We start from the raw sequence: 23,064 nt of genomic DNA on the forward strand, positions 1-23,064 counted from the left end.
CAGCTTCTTTTCCAGCCATTGTAGAGCATCCATCGTACCCCTGTCCAACGAGGTTCGAAAGAATCAGCCCGACATTCGTCAAAAACTTCAAGATTGCCGCGGCGATGCAAGCGGAGTTTAATTGCTCCAGCTCTACAAATCCCAAAAACTGCTCTCGAACGCACACTTCGGCTCCCGCCTTGTCAATAAAGCGAACGCCTATAGACATCTGCTCTTTTCCTGAAATATCTGCAGTTTCGTCAGCAAGAACGGAAAAAGCAAACGCTTTGTTAGCTTCGGTAACTATCTGCTCTTTCAGGATGTCGCCACAGATTGTGATGATCTCGTTCTGGACGCGGACAGAAGTGTACTTGGCATTGCCAGCAGAAGCGAAGTGCTCCTGAAGTAGAGTATCTCCAGCTTCTACACGAAAGTCAAGCAGATCATTGAAGACTCCACTATCGGACTGCTTGCCGCGAATTGGCAAGTCATGCGTTGCGCAAAAGACAATGGTGGAAACTATTGGAAATAGTTTCTCACGGTTCCTTTCAACTTGCGCGTGGAGTGCTCTGTTCAGCTGCTCTACAACGGGTAGCTGCTTGCCTTTCATCACATCCATAGAGTTCTGTGAGGCCGTCATTGCCTCCTGGTGCCATTGGGATTTTACGTGATCCCTGCACGCCTCGTGCATTTTTCTGTAGTTACTGAAAGCGCGCACGATAAAACTTCCTTGAGTACCCCGGTGAACACGTGGAGGAAAAATGACGCAAAAACGACAAATAGCGCCTTTCGCTGTCGCTGAGTACGCAAGCCAGGGGGCGTAATCTCCCAGCCATTGATGTCGAAAAGGCCTCTTTCCAGGTGTTACATCCTTCTTAAAATCGTATGTAACATTTGGTGACCATGGCTTAGTAAGAAGACGTAACTTTAAAAAGTCCGGTATGCCAGTGAGTTTAGCTTTGCCTAGAAACTCTCCTAAGTCATATTCTTGAGGCAAGTTATTTGTTTTCTTGATGTTGTCTCCGGACTTCGATCCCAAGCAAGGAGAAAGGGAATCGTCTCGGCTTACTGCGTGACCGGAGCTCGCTGGTGAAGTTCCTTCCATGGAGACGACGACGTCGGCTACTGTCCGGTGATGAAAGGTTGCATCGCTCTAGTCAAATCCGGACTTAAATCCCAAGAAAGGAGAAATGGAATCATCTCGGCCTGCTGCATTACCTGAACTGTTGACAGAGTCCCTTCCATGGAGTCGACGACATCAGCTACTGTCCGGTGATAAAAGCTTGCATCACTCTGTTCAAATGCTACACCGTTGTCACATATCACACCAGAATCTGCAGGGGCGCATTTGGATAACGCTTCGTCAGACAACCGCTGACGCTTGAAGAAGCGCCGAATGTCCATCATTCGGAACCGCGCGAGACAAAGCTGGCTATGGAGTTCTTCGGGGTTGGTAGTGTTAAAAATATATACACATTGATTGAAAAAACGGTTGAATGCGTACGTTGAAAACAAAAAATGACTATATATACAACGAAAACTTATTTACAAGATAAATGCACGCTCGCAGCTTCATACACCTCGCTCCATCTTGCTCGCGCAACCGCACAGTCGAGTATTTGCACACACACTACTCGCCGCTCGTCGTTTTCTCGTCCGCTGTCTTGATTGTTCTCAGCTTCGTTGACAACCGGCCACTAAAAATACCGAAGCACAAATACAGAGGCGCGCACACATGCAAGGGCCTACTTGCCGCAGTATCCCCGAATACGCACTGTTGGAGTTGAGGGTTCAGGACAGGAGTGCCGCTGAGCGAAGAGGTAGATGGCGAAAGGAGAATAGGTTTATTTACATTTTACATTGGTGGTTAGAAGTGAGACGATTCTGCCGCATCCGTTGTCGAGTTTTATATCCTTCTTGTTCCCTAAAGTCCCTAGGTTGAGGACGCCCTTGCCGGAGTGGGAGGGGCCTAGAGCTTTCACCTGTGCGCACACACACGACACTGCACTCATGGTCACGCCCCCTTCACATGTGGAGTCTGAGGGAAAGAAGGTTGTCGTCGAGGTAGCGTTGACGGCGGTAGGTGATGGCCTCCGGCCAGCCGAAGGTTTCTGCGGGTCACCGACATCTGTTGATCATCAAATTCCACCCGCCGCTCGAGGCCAGACGCGAGGTCACGAAAACGCCGAAAGTGGTTCCTCGTGCTTGGGTCGGAGATGAGGCCCGCAAGCTTGTCGCGGTGCTTGGGCACGCCAAAGAGCAACCGGAGACGAGGCCCTTTGTTCCCTGGCACGGTCACGGCAAATGGGGAAGATAACGTTCGTCTCCCCGAGGCGGCGGCGGCGTTCTACACGTGCAGGCACTTTATGAAGGGGGTCTGGTTTTGTTCCTGCACTCCAACCGGGCAAACTCCGTAATTGAAGTCAGCTGGCACCTGGGTCCTCTCGGTGCTTGTGGTCCATGGCGGCAGGCCCGAAAGCAATCACCCTCAAGTCGCTAGCAGCCATACACAGTAGAAACAGGCGTGCTGGCGGCCACCCGGCGAGACTTGTTGTCGTCGTTCCTAATAGCACTTTGGGGGTGAAAGGAACGCCTCGCGACTTCCGAGGGGAAGGGACACTCGCCACTCCGGTCGGAAAATTTGTTTTGTGTGTTTTTATGGGGTTCAGAGCCCCAAAACGACTCAGGCTATGAGGGACGGAGTAGTACAGAGTTCCGGATAATGTCGACCACCTGGGTCTCTTTACCATGCACTGACATCGCACAGTACATGGGCGCTGTTGGGATTTGAGGCCCAGCCAGAGGTGACAGGCGAGCCAGGCGAGCCAGGCAGGCGCCATCGGGCTGCCTTGACCAAAGGCGCTGGCTTCCGGAGAAGATGCAAGGAACGCTGGTGTGGGGGCGCCTCTGGAGACTGCGTCGCCGTGAACAAAAGCAACTGCTAATCCCCTTTGCCGAAGATTCTGAAAGCGGCGCTTCTACCGAACTGCGCTCTCCCGTGGATCGGAGGAGACAGCGAGCGGCGGCGGCGCCAACTCATCGCCTGCTTGCCCTTGAGCAGCCCGACAAAGCGGGGGTGGACACGGCTGATTTGTCCCTCCCTCCTGAAGAATTCATCGGTGGCCGGATTGTGCACTGTCTGCCTCCGTGTGGCTATCTCTCTAGAGATCAAAGAAACAGGCACCCATCTCAAGACGCCTCGAAACACATGCTCGCCGGTGCCACTGTATGTCTGCAACGACGCGTCCCCGGACGCGGCACTTCGCAGATGTGACCCAAAGCTGGAAGCGGGGCCGCTTTTACTCTTTTTGCTGAGCGCACCGCCGCCCCTGGTGTGCGGCCATCACTCACGGTTAGAGTGAGTGATTTTCCAGGGGGGTGCAGCCGCCCCCCCCTTGCCCCCCCCTCCGGACGCCCATGGCCGAGTCTGATCATCCGGTCGACATAGCCAACCTTGCGAAGGATTTAGCAATCTACGGGGAGCATAAACGCGCTAAACGTACGGGCAGCCGAAACCGATGAAGAGCGGTGGCGTCGAAAGCAAAAGAAAGGCGCAAAACTGGCCTTCTGTAGTGACAGATGTGCGCTGCATGCGTTGTCATTTGATTACGTTGTGGCAGAAACGCGCGGCACTGAAGCTGTAGGCCGTCGGCGTTCATTGTGTTAATTGACTTTGGCGTTGACGACGTTCTTGAGTCTGGAGGTTTTGAGGAAAGGAAGCATAACTGGCTCCCTGGGTTAGTGGACGTCTCAGTCGCGCTGTGAAGCACGTGGCGGTGGTGAGAGGGAGATGTGACTTCACGCTAGTTATGCAAGCGTGACTTTCGTTTGCATAAACAGGCCTAGCTGAGCTAAGCTGCAGGCATTTTTTTGTATTGATTCGATTTGATATTCCATTTGAAAGTTCCTATTTGGCATTCGCATACTCCTACAAAAATGCATTAAGCCAATATGCACTATCAAACTTTCGCTAAGAGATATCTGGTGTGCCTTGCATACTTTCTCCTAAAGTGCACCGCAAAAAGCAAATGGAGCACAATGCAATTGCCCTTGCTGCATTTAACTGCTACTTGGCACATAAGTATACTGGTGCAGTGCTGGCCCAAATTATTCTATGTCTGCACATCTGAAAATTATTTTCTAGTAAACGTTAACATTAAAAGCATGAAATTTATACAGAAATGACACTGCTTTCATGCCTATATAAGCTGCGTGCTATACTGTTTGTCGAGTCCTCATAAAGGCTTTTGCAAAGAAACGCATGAATTTATGTGTATGCAATGAGAAAAAAAATGCTCAACCTTATCCTTTCACACGAGGTTGCTAACCGCACAGCCTCTGCTGAAGTAACCCTGAGACTCTGGAGAACTGAAGTAAGAGAACACCACCCTTCACATCCAGCATATGAGAGAGGGGCTATCATGTGCTCTGTAGTGTAGGATTTGAGACGAATTTCGATTACCAAGGTTTGCAGTGTTTTGGATTATGGGCTTATGGGGGTTTAAGGTCCTAAAGCGACTCAGGCTATGAGGGACGCCGTGGTGAAGGGTTCCTAGATTGTCGCCTCCGTCGAGTCTTTTTTCAAACATCAATTTTCGCATCAAAATTAGACGCGACCGTTCGTCGCACAGCGTTCCGGCTGATGTCATATGCGCGTGTGTGTGCACGCGTGAGTGGTGTTATGGGTGGTTGTCAGTGCACCCAGGGTCAGTAATGCTTCCGCATTCCCACAAGTAAGCAGTCGTAAGTGTCTCTGCCAATTTTTTTTTTCTTTTACTTTCGTCATAACCACTTCCCCCCTTGTATTCGGCGCTTAATTCTGATTGGCCTCTTCAGACGGCGCTCTCACGCACACCTCTGATGTCAGCCTCGCTTCCTAACAGATACCCGCGCCACCAGTTTATCGGTAGGGTCCTTCTAATTGATACCTTGACGGAGCCGTTGGTTGACAAGTGGCGGTGAAGCCTTGAAGGCAATGCCACTATCTGGGGGCCGTGCATCGTCATCCACGTCAGTGGGATGTGCACCAACTCTGCAGCGTCGAATAGTCCTTATGGCACGCGCACCATCGAACACTTCGGTTTGAGTCAAGCAGCCGTAATGCAGGTCGAAGGGTAACTAGGCGGCTTGTTCAGTTCCACGCTTTCTGCGTCTGCCCAGCGACAGGAGACACCGGTGCGCGTGCCGGCTCACAATATTAGATTCGAGCGCGCCTTTAATAACGTCAGCATTCACGGATCTAATCCAATATCATCCGTGAACTGCTGCCTGATGGTGCGGCAATTTCGGGTACAAAAGACGGTAGTGAGCTACGCGGGCTTGCAACTACTGCCGTTAATTACTGCCCTGATTTGGCGACAAACGGGTGCGCTTTGGAGGCACGTGTTTTTATTTTGGTTTTGTTGATTTAATGTTCATTGAACTGAAGGGTGGCGAAAGGCAGTTTCTCTCTTGGCGGAGAGACCCAATTTCTTCTCCACCGGAGCCACGCGTCGCAGTGAGCAGCAATTCAGGCCCAGTGCGTGCGGCGCATTGGCTGTGCCCGCGCAATGAGATTAGGCCCGGTCGCGCTGGTCGCTGAAAAGGCCCGTAACGAGATGCGCCTGATGCGATTTCGCGGGACCCCCGGCTGCTTAGCAGTGTCGACGCCCTTGCCAGGATCACCGTGGTCGGACGGCGTCGCGTACAATGGACGCCCTGATTTGGCGCCACAAAGGCGCAATCAGCCTTCGCGCACGCTGGCCGCGACAGGAACCCATAGGTGTCGCTCGTCCTTTTCGAGTGTACCGTGTTTGCGCTTCTTCAAGCAGCCGCTTGTTTCTCGCAACTAACACATTTTCCCAGAGATATCATAACGGTGAATGATCGAGCAAAAAAAAAAATGTAAACGCAAGGCTGCCTTTAAAAATTGCTTTTGTTTTCGCGCAGGCAAGCCGCTCAGACGCCCCTTATATTGTTTATGTTAGAATTCGTGGACTTGCACTGTTACCTTCTTCGATGTAGTTTGGGTAAGGTTGACGCATAAATCTGGCTTCTTAGTGAGAATTTTTCGTCCTTACCTCACAGTGAGCGTGTGGGCGCAGTCTCCACGGAGAAGTCCTAGAAATTCCAGTCGTCTTTGGCTCTGGAGCCAGCTAGAGGAAGGGTTTGCGCGTACTGAGCCAGTCCTATGCCAGCCGCAGTGTGTAGTCGCGGTCCATGCCTTTTTCTTGTGGCGCATTACTAATGATCACCCAGAAGCCAGGACCCGCTGACGCAAGTTGGTTCCAGCGGTCGCACTCAAGGCGTTAACAGCCCAAATTACTCACAAACACGGACAGACCATTGTCAAGTCTGCAGGCGTCGCAGTTCACTGACAGACACGTCGCTATGGATGCGTAACATCGCAGTAGTAGCGATGAAACGCTTTTATTGCACAGCAATGCGCCTGGCTTCATCTTGAGGTCACTGGCCTCTACTGGTCCTCTAAATGGAACATCATGAACTGCGGGTCCAGAGCGTGAAACCTAGAAGTGCAAGCAGCCTTTTTCATTTTCTTGGCCAGGTGTCTGTCCTCGTTTTGCGAAGCTATGACATTGGGCCCAGCTATGGGTGGGTCGATCCGGTAAGCTACCGGCCGGGCGATACTTAACTCAGTGCATGCCGTGTTTCAGTGATAATGAGACAGCGTTGTCACGCTAATTCAGGTTGGTCGAAAGGGTTGTTACGTCACAATTTTAGCTCTGGAATGAAAATGATTAAGACCCGATATAAATTGTGACTTTGAGATCGTAGCATGACTGAAATGTAATTATGACATATAGGGATCTAAATAAGTTATGCTTAAAGGAAATTTGGGTACTTGGTTGGGAACCGACCCCGTGACTCTTTGGTTGCGAGTCAAATTTAACACGCCACCCCTAGGCCATTGAGGCACGTACACGTGCGACTTGGTTGAAGGGAGACCTTGTGTGTCTTGTGTTTCATCACGTGGTATGGTATGCCTACTGATGCATACTGATGAGTGTGTGTAGTTAGAAACAGGTACTAATCAAGAAAGAAAGTATCAAATAACCATCAACGCTGTCGCATCGTACCCTTAATTCGGAGCTTAAGTGTCCTCCTAATATTTTGCGATAAGATTTCGCGTACACTTGCTGCAGCGACGACGCTGCAAAACGAACGCGGACTGAGTCATCGACGAAGATGGGTTTCTGCCGGGAATACTGGATCGGTCACCGTTCTCTTTCAAGATCCGCTTGAAAGTGCAGAGCGGGGTGTAGGGCTTTTCTCAAGGCTGTATGCCGTGCCTGCCGACACCCCCTGCTTCAATATTCACGGAGGCAGGTCGATGAGTAAAACACTAGAGTTCATGCCGAGAGTGAAGAAATTGAAGACGTTTAGTACTGTGAAGACATTTCTTCTAATTGGCGTTGGAAGGAGGAAATCAGAAAGCTTGGAGGAATATGGCTTTCTTTATTTTTTCCCCCCTGCTGTTTCAAGTATTTGATGTTTTCTCCCCTCTCCCCGCAGATGTAATGCCCTTTAATGAGTCCTTAGAGTAAATAAATGAAATGAGAGAGAAAATTATTTTCTTCGCTGGTTGTCTGACGTTCGCGAACTTTGTTTGCCTGAAGTGCGCTCTATGCTTCGTGTCTCCCCCCTCTATTTCTCTCGCTCCTTCACCCAATCAATTGCTCGCTTCCCCCTCACGCACTCACATGACCATATGCTGAGTGAATGCCGCTTGCGTGTAACACTTATGCATGTAACATGACGGCAAGTGACAACCTGGTTACTTTTGATCTATCATCTGCGTTTCAGAAAACTCCACTTAACTTTGAGGGCTCTGCTGTTTAATTGCAGGAGCAGCGAAAAAAAAACATGAAAAAAAAAAGCAGTCGCGATTCTCTGGACTCTTAGAAAGTCGTCTACCACCATGCTGTTGCTTAACCAGCTAAGCTACCTATTGGCAAACTGGTCGATGATGCGCATCGCCCATTTTGAATCGACCTTCAGTCTACCTTATCACTGCACACCAATCATTTCAAAACAAAGCAGCGGTGAGATTTATTCATTCTTTATATATTCTTACATTGCCGACATGTCATCACTGGGGGTGGAATCCGGCCGCATTACCAGAATAAATTTGTTTCAGAATTTTTTTTTTTTCATTGCTCACTGGGAACTATGAAAAGGTCATATGAAAACGTCGGATGAATGTTTTGATAGGCTTGTGTAGTTGATTTCAGCGCTGAAAAACTGGGATCTGCTGCCGGCCTAATTGCCATTGCATGTGAGACATATGGCAACTGCCCATTGTCTTCTCATAGACCGCGGCTGTCTTTGTAGAGCCTACTGAAGAATCTGTTGCAAAACTGCGGCGACAGCTACACTGTTGTGGCCGATGTCCGCGTCACTTCTTTTTGGTAGAAACCATTCCCGCTCCAAACCTGTCGTGAGGCGAAGCTTGTCAGTGGCCCTTATAAATAAATAAATAAATAAATAAATAAATAAATAAATAAATAAATAAATAAATAAATAAATAAATAAATAAATAAATAAATAAATAAATAAATAAATAAATAAATAAATAAATAAATAAATAAACAGACAAACAAACAAATAAATAAATAAACTTTCCATGCGCAATTCCTCCTAATCCCCAAAGATTTTGACGGTAACTTCGAAGAAAACGCGCCGGAACGCTGGCTTGGGTGTCACTGTCACTGGTATCAACCAAGTCATCTTTTACATCTTAGTTCTGCCACCATCATCAACTCTTAATCAAGCGAAGAACTGACGTTTAGCACTGCAATATGACCACTCTGAGTGCCGTCAGACTATTTTGCGTGCTTTCATGTTTATTGTAACGGCCTTTTGTTGCAGCCGCTTGCATGCCACTAGTTTATTGCGTACTTATTATTCGCTTGAACGCTTCCTGGCAACTTTCAACTCGGGCACGGCCTTTGATGCAGATTTATTCTATTCTCTCCGCTAATGCTCCTGACGCTTGCTAATATATATATTTTTTTCATATAATTTCTAGCGTGGTACTCAATTAGCGCTTTGCTTTAAAAGCCGTACCTGCTAACTGCAACCGTCGCGCCGAATTCTTTGAGGGCTAGCTCTGACGATATCTTTGCTGCAAGCGCCTGGGGTTTCGGCATCGCTGCCGGTAACCTCCTGCGAGGTGATTCCGAGGCGCCGTCCGACACATCGGGGAAGAGGCGTTCCGCTCATAGCGTCTGCAGGACGTCGCACAGTATGCGCTCGATGGGCACCGGGCCGATGGTGGGCCGAAAGAAGGCCTCCTCGAGCAGTGTGGCTGGCACCGCGCGCAGCGAGCCGAGGAGCAGCAGGAGCCTCGCGGCGCGGTGCGTCTGCCGGGGCCGGTCCTCGGCTGACTCCAGCAGCACGGACAGCGTCTGCTCCTGCACACGCTCCACGGTCGACGCCTCGCGTAGACCGGACACCTCTGCGTTGCACCGAGGAACCAAGTCTACGGTCAGTCGGCGTATCGTCGGGTCATCACTTTGTTACCCTCAATTTGGAGGTATTGCATAAGGGGCGGGTACATACAAACTGCATACAAACTGATGTAGTACATACAAAGTACATACAAAGGTACATACAAAGGTACATACAAAGGTACAAGGTACATACAAAGTACATACAAACTGATGTGAAAAAATATTGTCGGTTAGATATGGCAGTTATACAGTTCGAAAATGTAGATGGGCAGGTGGTTGCATGCAGTGGCGTCGTGTGGAAGGCCGTTTTAGTCTATGGCTGAACGAGGAAAGAATGATGCAGTAATGGTGGGTTAGTAACTGTGCGGTAGACAACGCAGTCATCGACAAACATGGGGATGTTAGAGGAAGCATGCGTGGGTAAGTCGTTGATATATATCAAAAACAGAAGAGGACCGAGCACTGACCCTTGAGAGACACCTGATGTTAGTGGGAGGGAATTAGAGGCTTGGCTATTAACACAAACGAACTGGGGTCAGGTGGCACAGTTGACCACGAGTGAAATTCACTGTCTAAATCAAGAAACAAGAAATGACGTTTCAGTTTACCTGCTGTTCACTTGTGTATTCTGCAAGTGATTGGGATGACTGAAAGAACAGTTGCACTGCAAACACGTTTAAAGTGCATCATACAAATCCGGGTTACCGAACGAGCAGCACGGATCGAATCTCCGCAAGTTGGCGCATGCATCATCAGCATGTGGGACGAACGGCACAGAGTGGTGAAAACGCGGCACAATTGACGGCAGAGAACGACTAGTAAGCCCCCCCCCCCCCCCCCCCCTTTCTTTTTATTGTGATAGTGTAAGACCTACCCCTCCAGCTCACGCAAATATTACATGTAAAAATTGGAGGGCACAGTTAAGCTCCGCCGTAAGGGTATGACGCGATAGCTAATGTGTTAATGCCCATATATGCAGAATTGGACATTCTTTCGTTCTCTACGGTCAACGACTGCGACGCGACACCGGATTTTGTGCGACACGTGCTCCATAACGCTATCGGATTCAAGCATACTATCTGCGCGGATAATGTCACTGTCTGGTAAGGGAAAGGCTCCTTGTATAAGACGAAAACCGAGTAGACATAATCGAGAGCTACCTTACAGCTCCGATTTACATGCTTCTCAAATGATACCGGCATTCCGATAGTCACCGGCGGGCGCTGCCCCGTAATGCCCCGTCTAAGCAAATAACCATCACCACGCTGTCATGGCGCCCGCACCTCAGGGTTTTTGTTATAATGCAATGACGAATGGGACGTGTGTGGCTTCACAAGCTCATCAAATCGAAAAGGTACTACACATGCGGTCCCGAATTATGCGGCGGCATCAGGGCGTGCGAAAGGAGCTCATCCGCTACATCTTGGCCTGCACAACCTTACATCGCCCCACAAATACTCAGAGGACAGACTACAAATACGAGTGCGAGCCCGCCCTTAGACGGCGCCCCAGAGCCCGCTTCGCCGTTAATGACGGGTCTCTTCAGCGCACTGGAAGTTACATGCGACATGCCGTGTACTGCAAAAGCCATTAGGCGTAAACGCTAGTGACTAGTGCAGCCATGGGACCATGCAATGACACGCGCTTAGTTGGTTTTGAATTTAACGACGTCGAGGAGTGGTCTTAGTAATGTGCTGGAGCTCGCACAAATAAATCGGTGCCGTTTTGTCCAGAAATGAGCGTGACTCCACTCTGGCACAAGGGCATTGGCTTAGAAACTTTTGCAACAGCTTGTAATTATTCAATTGTAATTGAACCATTTCCAGACTTCCCGCCAGTGTGAAGCGATCCTTAACGATCGGCAGCCGCATACAACTCACCTATCATTGTACCTCTGAAAGCTTCGCCACTAACTCTTCTTCAGCGATTTGTGTCTTCCACTCCCCTCAGTACCGAACATGGGCCAGATAACTTGCCAAACCGAGGATCGAGTGCCTCATCTCACATTTCGACACGCACACACAAATCAGACAGTCAGTGCATATGCAGGCCTCTCTTCGGGAGGTTTGTAGTCTCCTGCTGTTTATTGTCGAATATGCGCCCCATTAGTTTTCTGTGGCAGTCTTTATTAAATACTCGATGCGAGCTCAGGATAAAATTTTCAAGCAAGATTTTTCTACGCATCGGAAGGTTAGACCAATCGCACCAATATATTCATAACAGTATCTTACGATATTCCCCAGCTGTGTCACAATTAAAAATGATCTCCAAGAAAGCTAGACTTGTTTGCTTGCCTTACGATTGAAAAGGCAGTTCAGTAGGTCCGCGTGACACTGTGTCCCGGAGGTATTTCTTGGCGGAATTAATGGCCGGCTGACTGACTGAAGGGTAACGGAGTGGATTCCAAGAGAAGGCAAACGCAGCAGGGGGCGGCAAAAATTTAGGTGGGCGGATGAGATTAAGAAGTTTGCGGGGATACGGTGGCCGCAACTGGGGCCGCAACTGGCAAAGGGCAGGTTTAATTGGAGACACGGGAGAGGCCTTTGCCCTGCAGTGGGCGTAGTCAGGCTGATGATGATGATGACTAGATACACTATAGCACTGGGTGCCACTGACGTCACACGAGTCGACTGCACATTGATGAAACAGGAGCGGTACTCAAAATAATCCTCCTCACCGGGCCTGAACAAGGCGAGGGCCTTGAGACACGAGTACTCAGCGGCGTCCGTCTGCAGGGCGCTCAGCCTTGCCACTGCCTCGCGCACCGCCTGCAGACCGCGCAGGCCGCCTGCTGCTCCGCTGCCTTCACCAGCCGCGGCCGCAGCCTCCACGCCTGCAAGCGCAGATCTGTGTCGGCACAGAGCGGACGGCTTCGTCACTTCCTTTCACAAAGCCTACATTGCAACTGTGAAGGAAAAATAGGTCAGTATGAGTGGTCGAAATAGGTCTCAAACGACCGCAGGCGCCGCTGGCGGAGTGACGTTGTCGGGGTAAAGCGTAGCAGCTGAAGCCCACTGATGCGTCCAACTACATACGTCACTCAACAAATTTTCCAGAAGCTGGCTAACGGTACTTGATTACTTGCAATAAGCTACTGGCACGAAGTTGGCGCTTTACCATAGCCTGCATATCGCCCTTTTTGGCTAGCATGCAATTACGTGTGTGTCTTACTGTGTCATGGTATGGTCGGTGAGTAATCGTGCCTGTGAGTGAGCGAGGGAGTAAGCGTTTATTGAAGAGGATGGTGGCTGGAGCGTATGCGGGTGCGCCCTCAGTCCAGGGCTCTGGTAGATTTAGAATCCGTCAGGATGACCACAGGTTGAGCCGGAAAAGGCTTAGCTTGCGTAAGACTGCCTCAATGGCAATGTTTTCAGTCGTAGGGGAAGAAACGACTCGTGTAAGGTGGCTGAGAAGGCAGTATTTAAAGATGTAATATGGAACGCAGCCGCGATAGCTCCGTTTCACCTTGTCTACGGAAATCTCCAAACGTTCGCACGGACTCTGCTCGCACATCAGTATAAGACGGATCTGGTAACATAACCGCTGTGTACATCATGCGGTGTGCGCGGGGATCTAGACCCTTACCTTATGCACTGCCCAGATTACAACTCAGAGAGGTATGTCCTTCTCGCTTCCCTGAAGAGGGCAGGAGTGCCACACTTCAAGGTATTGTTTATCCGCGCGGAAACTGGACATATAGAAGAGAGGCCTACCAGTTTCTAAAATTCCTTCAAGACACTGATCTGGACTCAAAATGGTGACGGCTATTGTGGGTGTTCGTGTTCGCCGCGGTGTAGCTGTTCCAGGTCACAGATCTGTGACAAAATTCTTGCAATCAGTAATTAAGTGTCGCTACTGTGGAGCAATTTCCGGCAGAACAACCGCAAGGATAACCCCACCAGTAGCTTACAACAACTGAGAACTCAACATTTCGAGGACTGCCTGTCTGGTTAGGTTCAGTTTACTTTAACTTTCAACAACACAACTCCACTCAACGTGGCTGTGACACAATTGAAGCGAATTTTTTATCAGCCAGTTTTGCGCTTAACGCATGAATATTGCTCATATAGTACGTCCAAGAAACTCTGATGTTTGCGCACTTTTTTAAAAGTTCCCAGTTCATCGGGTTTGCTGCGTAGTCTGGCAGACGTGCATAGTACCACATATGCCTTTCGAAAATTTTGAAAAGATAACGGCAGTTCTTTCTTCCAGAGGTTTGCAGCGCTGGCAGCACTTTACGACCTGCAGTGTAATGCCTATAGGAGCAAACCTGCGATGCCCTTGGAAGTTATGAAAAATAATTTGAAAAAGCACGGCCCTTTGCTCTTGGCACCTAGTATACGGGTGCGCACACGGATGTGACCGTTGCACCCACCAGCAGCGGCCACTAAGGGGAATCCCCACTGGGCGGCGCTGAGAAGGAACACGTCGCTCCAGGAGGCCTCCAGCAGGAGCAGCTGGTCTCGGCAGCAGAGTTGGGCAAACGCTGGCACGCTGCGGATCCAGCGCAGGCTGCAGAAGAGCAACTTGGCCGCAGTCTCCTGGACGCCTGCATGATACATACATTGAACGCAGCATTACCCCGAAGTCGCCAGCAAATCAACGGACACTAACCTCCACCGCTGTCCTTATGGCCTCTAGAATTCCGAAATTCGACCGCCGCCAGTGGCTGTTCCTATCACAGCCACCGGTAGGGATTGTGCGACCGATGTTGCTCTTGCCGAGCCACTTCTCACGACCAACCTTTGATTTAACTGCAATCTGCTGCAGTGGTCATTTTGCTCGCAATCCGGTGGGCAGGTTGTGATGACGCTACAGTGTCACATGGCATAGCGGCGCGACGCCCTCCTCGTCAATTACAGCTGGCGTGACGCTCCTCCAAACTTACCCGAGCTCGGGTTAGCTCTGAGCACAAGAGATTCGTTCGATTCGCCTGCACTCCCTGCACCAGTTCTGTAAAGTTCCGCGGCGGTGCCGTGGAGGTACCGCGAGCGAGCAGCGCGAATTCATGAGTTCATGCTGTTCTGACTTGGTCCACAACAGCACGTGCGCCTGTGGTACACACCACAGAAATGAGAAGACATGCTCGAAGAGAGATGCGCTCACCTTCGGACAGAGGCCACCAGAGCAAGGGCCTGGGCAGCATAGCGATCGGCCCACGCAAGAAGGGCAGCGTCGATCCCGGCAGGTCGGCCAGCGAAGCCGGGTGGCCCCCCACCAGTTCGGGGGGCAACCCCGCCGCCGATGGCAGGCTGGCCGAGGACGCCGACGACTCGCTGGCCAGTGCTGGCCCGATGCCGCCGTGCGGGGGAGGCGGCGATGCGATGCCTGGCCGCTGAGTGGACGCCGAATCCGGCGCCTGGTCGTCGCCACCGCTTGCTTCCTCCGTCGTCGAAGAGGGCACCGCGTCTGCGGGTCCCTTCTTAAGTGGTGGCGCCCTCCCCACATGGGCACAAGCATGCCACATAGTCTAAGTGTGTCGAGCAATGGAAAGCAAGGACACCTGACCTCCTCCTAGTGCTTTGGGGTTGTACAGGTCTGCCCTATAGTTTCTCCGCCGGCTCCATGTGTGCGCGAATGAAAAATAAAAAGTTCCCGATCTACCCGCTTCAAACGTCTCCTATCCTTTGCATTCCCTGCTCCTACTGATGCTTGTAACTCACGGATGAGAAACCCCTCGAGAGCGTGCGCTGAGACGAACTCATTCACATTGGGTAGTGAGGCTTGTGGAGAAGGGGGCGTTCTGCAGCTGACACGGCGTTCAAGCGCGAAACATGCTCAGCAATAAAAAAAAAAAGAAGTAAGAGTCATAAGTGCACGTTTGGTAGCATTGCAACGACACTGAAGAAACTGCGGTTTCGACCTTATGCGATGTATACTTCCCGGTGGCTCTTCGTCGTAATTTTTGTGCTTTTTTTTACCGCAAACCTACGCAGTTGACTGTAACGAAATGAAGGGCTGTGTTTCTTGTTTGTTGTTGTTGTGCCCTTGAAGAATGACATATACCCACGAGAGATATTGGCCACATATCTAAGCGTCAAAATAGATTACTTTAACGATGGCGTGATGTAAAGAAAAAAAAACAGGAAGAATATAATAGGAGAGGCAAGAAAGCCCTACTGATAAAAAAACAAACAGATTAATTGTGGAACGGTAAGAAAAGGAAGAAGAGTGAGCGAAATCTGTGCATCTAGAAGGGAATCCTTCCAGGGGCAGTAACGAATTTGTGCACAGCGGAGCACACTCTACCGTTGCTGAAGCCCAGCTGAGTAGTGCCAAACGAGAGTAAATTTGGAACAGTCATAAACAGACAATTTTTTAAAAGGAATTTCCAGGAAAAGTTCTCGGGGGAGGCGAAACGGCGTCAGGACAAGAAGAAATGATCCAACGCTTGGGGTTCGTCGCGGAATGGACGTGAAATGCACTGTCCTGGACACCACTCATACTTTAAATGCCGGAGGTCGTCAAAGGAGAGAAAGAACGAATTGGAGTGCTTCAGCAAAATAAATTTTTTGAAGCGTGCACCCGCCCATAGTGAAAGACCCCTTCGTTTTCGTCCGCTGCTTAGGGAACGCGGTCGCGCAAGGGGCCGGATACAAGACAGTGCAAGAGGTACACTGCCAGTGTGGAAATGTAATTAGCGTTAACAAGAACCGGAGCAGAAAACAGTACAAGCTGTCTGTCCATGAGAAGGCGAATCGTTTGACCAATTACGAGTGGAGGATAGCATCTTCATCGTCGTCCTCATTACTTGTCCGCAGCGGCAAACTGACCACAGCTGCGATGCGAGAGAACGCAGTGACAGCTCGCGCCAGCGACAGTGGGGCGCGCCGGAGCGCCCCCTGTCGTCTGGGCGTGGGCCGAGGAACGGCCGGACCCCTCGATGGATCCGCCGGCCTGCGCGCCGAAATTCGCCCCCAATGTCCCGTCTGCTGGTGGTCCTCAGCCACCACGGCCAGCCAGACGATGAAGGGCACCTGAGCGCCGCTCCCGTCGCGTCCACGCCTCCGGCCTCTGGGAGCACAGCGAATCAGGTACGCAGCGCCGCCGTCTCCGAGCTGTGCTCGGGTGCTGTCATTGCCGTCTCAGCATTATCTGCTGGTTCCGGCGCTACGACGTGCGCGCGTCGTGCTGGAGGCGTGGCTAGTGCACCCCGTTGCTGAATTTGATACAGTCGGCAAGACTTCCGACGTCCACCGTCGCTTTTCACGCTTCTGATCCTACGCGGGAGCATCTCTGTGGGAGCGAAATGGAAGAGTGGCGGCTGATCTCAGTTGCGTATCGCTGGCCAAAGTGTCACACAGCACGTCGTTTGACATTTCTTACACAGTGTCTCAGGCAAGCAAATATGACAGCTTTAGGCCTTCCACGCTTTCGTTAAGGCACGTGTTGTTCAGAGTACGTAAGGGCGACTGACAATGCAAGAACCCAAAAATGTTGAAATAACGCAGGGCACACATTGATCTGTCAAGATGCCCTGACATTTGCGAACTCGGACGCAGAAGCTGTTGCGTTTGAAACGGGCTGAACGGCGGATGTGCGGTCAGTGCAGTCGGATTTGTCAGTACTGCCATATGGTGAGTGTTGGTACTAGCACTTCATATATCGCGTAGCAAAAACTGAATTGGCTGGGGTATTTGCATATAACGCTACACAGCAGAGGCCCATGCAGTGAACATTGTAGCGAAATCCCTGTAACTTTCCAGCATGCCAGCGGGACTGAAACACGAGAGAGAGCATTGAAACAAAGATCAGATAGTTTTTAAAAGAAGTGCCTCACGGAACCGCCTAGGCAGCCTGGCTTCCTATTTTTCTGTAATCTGCTGTTCCGTCACTCAGAGTCCCGCCACCGCTTGGTTTGGTTGCATGGTTGCACGAAAAGACCAGAGCGCACGTTCACAAACTCATCGTCAATAAACAGGGGGGGAATTAAGCTAAAAACATGGACAAACATTCACCTTCCGGTGAAAGGCAAATGCTTTCATTGTTTAACGTCGTCATTGTCATCGTGCATGCTCTCCCACCACTGCCATACAATCTCGGGGACCTCGGGCGGCTCCGGTTCAGGTGAGGCGTCCCTCACCAGCGGTGGTCCTCGCAGGCTCGGTGGGCTCCCGTGCCGCGGTCCAGCAGAGGTCTCTGAGCGGCGACACGAGCGGCGGCCCCGGGCAGCAGAGCGGGGGCACACCCGAGTCGCCCACGCCCGCCCCGTGGCAGAGGGTCGCCGGGGAGCGCAGACGCCGACGCGGCTGGCCCCGCGGAGCTCGCTCGTGCTGCACGGCTGCGAGGAACAGTGGTACGGACGTCAGCACCGCCACGCGCTCTACCGCGCTTCGGGGCCGAGAGAGCCAGACCAAGATTTGTAATGCATCCAATGCATATTTTTTCTTCCCGGTGTCCATTCTTACCGTGTTCGCTTTCACTGAGGTCGGACTTCGTCTAGAACTACCCAGGTTCAAGCTCACCTGGACAAGGAGCAGCCACGCCACATGCATAGCGTACACATTGCTTACATGACCGAGGCTGGGCTATCCGTGCTGTCAAGGCGAGCTTGGAAGGAGAGAAAGGAGACTATGAAGAGGACGGCCTCGATAAATATGTGGGTCGCTGCGGGCAACCACAGTGGGTTAAGCGCGACGGAAAAAATGGAAAAGGTACCTTACTGATTTACCCTCCTTCCAGCCATAGTAAGCCTGTAAGCTTTCTACCTGGACTCGTAGGTTCAAGGCTGGTCGGGTTTATCTGGCGCAGCCGCGCCTAAGATTTCAAAAACATATCGTTGCGCTCCTGCAGCTCTTCACAGCGGATCCTCACGTGGCCTTCCGTTAGAAAGGACGAAGGACTTAAAGCCTTGCCCGATATTCGTTGATAACAGTGCCCTGGCAGGATTACTCCTTCTGTATTGAATTGCGGTTACCCGCACAGTGAGCTTCTAGCACTGGCGTGCCAGCAGAGTGAGGTAAGAGACGACCGAAGTGTCGCGCTGTTTGTCATTAGGTGTCTTTAGGGAGCTTATTTTAGCTCGTTGTAGTCTGGCAGCAGAGACAACACGAACGGGCTGAGGGTTTGTTTGTGATTTCTTACGCAGCGGTTGTGACTTGGTGAGGGGAATTGATTTTGCAGTCGCCGTCGCTCCTGTCCTCTGCTACGCTGCAGAGCCATGTTGCGACAGTACACTTGAACAGACCACAGCTGTGGCGCGGGCGAAAGCTGAAGCTCACAGCGACCGCACCTGCTCTTCTTGGAATTCGTAAGGATGGGCGCGCAGAGCTTATTCTTTCTGGGGCCATCGCCGGCAGACTGTCGTTCAGCTCGTCCAGTCTAAACCGACGAGGTGGGCAAACATCCGCTGAAATCCATCCTGCTACGCATCCAAAAGCCGCCATTTTGAGCTCTATCGCCTGTCTTAGCGAGTGCCTTTACTTGGATGACCTTCCAGGAATGGAAATGTACGAGCCTCGGCAAATCTGACACGCATGCCTTCAGCCGTGAGTGCTAACACGGGGGCAACTGCGCGAGGCGCTCCGCTGTGCGAAGCGTTTACGATGGGCGTAGGCCCGCTGTCACCGCGAGGAGTGCGCAAGGCCTTTCGGGGTCCCGAGGAGGGGGAGTCGCAGACAAGGCAATTCGCGACGCTCGGTTCGGCGCCAGGACAGGACGCCAAGGCGGTGATGGATGGCTGACGTCGATGCTGCAGCGCTCCCGCTGGGCTTCGTTTCCACCTCTACGGACGTGTCTTCAGCGTGGGGCAAAGGGGAGAGGGAGCTGCGTAGTAAAGCGCTACGCATCGCTGCTCCGCCGTAATTAATCACGTTACGATTTGAGAGACTCTTCTTCAACCGTGAGTTGCGGTAAACAGCGAAGGATGCGAGCTAGCGTCAGTGTAGTGATGACAGTGTCCTCAACAGCCCGTTGAAATGCTAAACGGAAACGGTTCAGCAGTCGTTAGGCTGCAAAAAATGAAGGCCAAGGCAACGTTTGACCGCTTTCGTGGTCCTGAGTTCGACAGTAATTTGTGATATCTATTTAATGTAGGAACGCCCAGCGACTTTTGAGGCATGTGCAGAGAACCCAGGAAATGACTTGAAATTGCAGACGAGTTGCCTATTTATACACTGAGCTCAGCGGTGATAAATATCGCACCACTCCTACCTGAAAACACAAAATCTGCTCTAGGAAGGCATACAATTTATTTCGGCCTACTGGCGAGAGGGCCTTGCAATTGCAATAGCTGACAGTTAAGATTGCTGAACGCAATTTGGCGTCACAAGATGGACGGAGCTTTCGTCTGTAATTTTGAAGTATTCTCTTCACTTTTTCGAACATTGATCTCATCCAGATCAAATTGCGGTTGTTTACTGTGTGTTGTGCCGTGTTTAAATATGAATATTTTGGATGGATCCCTAAAGCTAAACTATGAAAATCAGCATGAGTCGTTTCACGCTTGGCAAATAAGTTTTGGTGTAGTAGTTTGGTGGTAGCTTTTGTCTGTCTGGCCGGTATTTTTACGAAAGAGTTTATGTGATATTTTCCTAATGTTTTATATCTGGTTAGGTGATAAATCCGTTGTCTGTGCGCACGAACGCGCGCATGCTTCCTGATATTGCTCGACATAACACGAACTAGCTTCGTGATTGTATTTCTATACAATGAAATAAATTTCTAACAAAAACTGAAATGTTCCTCTGAAGAGGCATACTATACTCGCAGCACTTTGCTGTGCGCACACCATTTATGTAGCTTCCTATCTTAGGTGCCTACAACTCATTTTAATATTTCAATCAATTTCTTTAAGCTAGGCTTCATGTTTTAAATTTACGCGGCATCGGCTAGCAATGTGCATCGGCCGCCCAATTCACAATCCCCGCGCTTCAAACCTCGGGGCGACGGTTTAGAGTGAAAGAGAAGTACACAAAAGTCGAGGTTTTGTCAGCGGTCGTCAGCCGCGCCCTCAAGCTGGGGACACTGACCCCCCGCGCACGCTCGTTACGCGGCGGTAGGCGCGAGGCGCCGTGCCGCGCTGCCCGCTGAGACAGGTCCTTAGCTGTGACGCGACTTGCGCAGGTGCTTGCGATGGCGGCCGCCCGCAGCAAGTCGGCCGAGGCGTCGCCCGACGCAGGCCCCGCCCCTGGGCTGGCCGCCAGCCGAGGCCCCACGACGCCACTGCGCATGCTCAAGAGGACGGTGATGCTGGAGACCGTCAGTAAGTCCGTCACTGAGCGCAAGGAGAGCACGAAACAAGTCACGGACCAGGCGACGGGTGTCGAGCGACGTCGCGACTCGCACATCGAATCCAGCACCACCGAGGAGGTGCGCAGCAAGCGGCAAGAGGAGACAGTCGAGTCGTACGACAGCGGGCCGCTGCCCGCCGCATCGCAGCCGACACCCGTAACATCGCAACCGACTTCCGCCGCATCGCAGCCGACGCCCGCGGCTTCACAGCCGACGCTCAGCTCTCGTGCTCCTGTCTCGACCGTAGTAGCCTCGGTGCCTGACGTTGCGGAGACGTCGTCGCGCAAGACTCCCTCGAAGCACCCGGTCGCCATCCGCGTTCAGGACGAACACGAGGCGGACGACACCACGTCCGAAGCTCCTCCGGCGCCCGCACCCCTTCCGGCAGTTAACGTTCCCGGCGCTTCTATCCTGAGAACTTCCTCGAACGAAGACCTAGAGCGGAAGCACGCTCACAAGCTCGAGTTCCAGCAGGAGCCTGAGAAGGAGGAGCCCGAGTACCAGCGTGCCCAGTTGGTGAAGCCGCCCGCGGACTTGGCCTTGCGGGCCGCCGCTGCGAGCAGCGTCAAAGGGGACGACGAAGAGGAGGAGCCGGCAGAGCCACCCCCGTCCCGCTTCAACATGCGGCGCAAGGACTCGATCGCCGTAGCCAAGTTGCGGATGCTCCGCAAAGAGGAGGGCGGCAGCAGCGAGGAGGAGCCCGAAGAAGACCAGGCCGAGACGCAGTCGCCGGGCTCGCCCGACAAGAAGCATCCGGTGTTCCGGCCGCCGACCGTCATCAGCATCGTCCCCGAGCAGGCTGAAGAGGCCTCGGCGTCGGAGGCGCTCGAAAGCGCAGAATCCAAGGATGCCTCTGGTGGCGGTGCTCCCGCCAAGCCGGGGATCAACTTTGCATCAACATCGGTGGCGCCGGGTGAACAGCAGACTGTGACGGAAAGCAGCACGCACGTCGACAAGCAAGTGACGTCTTCCGAGAAAGAGGAGGTGAAGACGTACGCCAACGAGATCGTCACCAACAAGAGCACGGACGAGGTCGTCAAGCAGACCAAATCCGAAGTGATCACGGAGACTAGCCAGCTGCCGTCGACGGCTGTCGTTCCCCGTGAAGCCTCGGCAGCTACCATCGTTGCTACGGTCGTTGACGATGTGTCAGCCAACGTCAAGACACCCATGGACGACCGTTCCAAGCACTCGCTGTAGATTTGGATGGGCTACTTTCGTCGGTCTTCGGACAGCGCCGCTCCTCCAGTAGAGGAGTATGTCCACGTCTGTCAGTTCCAGGACGTCTCGCGTCGTCTGCAGGCGGCTGTCTCGCTAACCATGCGAGTTCCGCGCTGACGCCTTCGAGTCAGCAGCTGCGTGGTTACTGCGTCGGCTACTTTTGAATGTAGGATTTACCAACGCCATTAGCGTTTGTGCACAACGGCGGCTAAAATTTGCTTCTTGCGGCCGGCGGATTAGTCCTACCTGTGTGATTGCCGACTTGTGTACGTTGTGCAGGTGGCTACAAGAATGGTCGGTGTACGATGCCGAAGCCGTGAGCCGTTACACGGAGAGGTGCCCTCGAAGGGATCACAAGCGCCGCGTGCAGCACTGTGGATCCAAATTGCTCGTGCGCCAGCGACGAAGTTGCAGTTTGACGGGGTGCGCGCCTTCTTCCCAATAAGAGCATCGCTTGTGCAGAGACGCGATGCTGCATTGGCTACTTCCGTTCGTGAAAGCAAGACCGGTCTTGCGTCGCTCAGCTCACTTGGATGACACCCGTGACGCGTCTAGCAAGGAAGGAAGCAGTACTACCACCATGGTGTAAATTTGCTAAGCGCTTTTCTCCCACCTTTCAGGAATGAGAAAATGCAAAAGAGAAACGATAGCTTCTGAGTTTGCCAAGATGCAGTTGGAGAGATGTGCTCTTTTTTAGCTTGCACAAAATAATATTTATCACATGCTGTAACGGAAGTGTGCCTGATTTTTTTAAAGCGCTGTTTGCAATGCCGTGAAATGTAATTCGATTTGTTCTATGACATGAGTAAGGTATTGTAGTAAAATGGAGACCGACTGCGTTGATGGGTGCCCCTTGCATTGCATTTCAGAACCAAGCGGTGTCGCTGTGCTAAGAAAACCTTGGTTTGGTTTATGGGGTTTAACGCCCCAAAGCGACTCAGGCTATGAGGGACGCCGGAATGAAGGGCTCCGGAAATTTTGACCACCTCGGGTTCTTTAACGTTCGCACTGACATCGCACAGTCATTCGCCTTTGCCTTGGGCGAATGTTAGGCAAGATATGCAACAGAAAGGCTACGTCTTTCATCTTGCATCCACGGAGCTGTAAACTTGAACAGCCCTCATATCGAACAAGATCTTTCTGTGTGCAATAGATGAAACAAAAAAGTCGTTCGTAGCTT

General features: G+C 51.7%; 2 protein-coding genes across 2 annotated transcripts; one reads left to right on the forward strand and one right to left on the reverse strand.

Annotated features, from left to right (window-relative positions):
- Window positions 1-8,603: 8,603 nt before the first annotated feature.
- Window positions 8,604-17,833, reverse strand: LOC149341828 (protein dissatisfaction-like). The gene is made up of 5 exons (XM_089546702.1): window positions 17,515-17,833; window positions 14,538-14,840; window positions 13,807-13,980; window positions 12,109-12,264; window positions 8,604-9,436 (listed from the first exon to the last, which is right to left on the reverse strand). The coding sequence occupies exons 1-5, from the start codon at window positions 17,831-17,833 to the stop codon at window positions 9,198-9,200; spliced, it is 1,191 nt and encodes a 396-aa protein (XP_089402828.1). The 3' UTR covers window positions 8,604-9,197.
- LOC149341829 (uncharacterized) lies at window positions 16,151-22,727 on the forward strand. Its single transcript, XM_089544057.1, has 3 exons — window positions 16,151-16,465; window positions 17,533-17,727; window positions 20,496-22,727. The coding sequence occupies exon 3, from the start codon at window positions 20,505-20,507 to the stop codon at window positions 21,861-21,863; it is 1,359 nt and encodes a 452-aa protein (XP_089400183.1). The 5' UTR covers window positions 16,151-16,465; window positions 17,533-17,727; window positions 20,496-20,504; the 3' UTR covers window positions 21,864-22,727.
- Window positions 22,728-23,064: the final 337 nt, after the last annotated feature.

The sequence above is a fragment of the Amblyomma mixtum genome, chromosome 5, assembly GCF_055824585.1.
Source record: "Amblyomma mixtum isolate Tamu chromosome 5, ASM5582458v1, whole genome shotgun sequence".
Lineage (NCBI taxonomy): Eukaryota > Metazoa > Arthropoda > Arachnida > Ixodida > Ixodidae > Amblyomma > Amblyomma mixtum.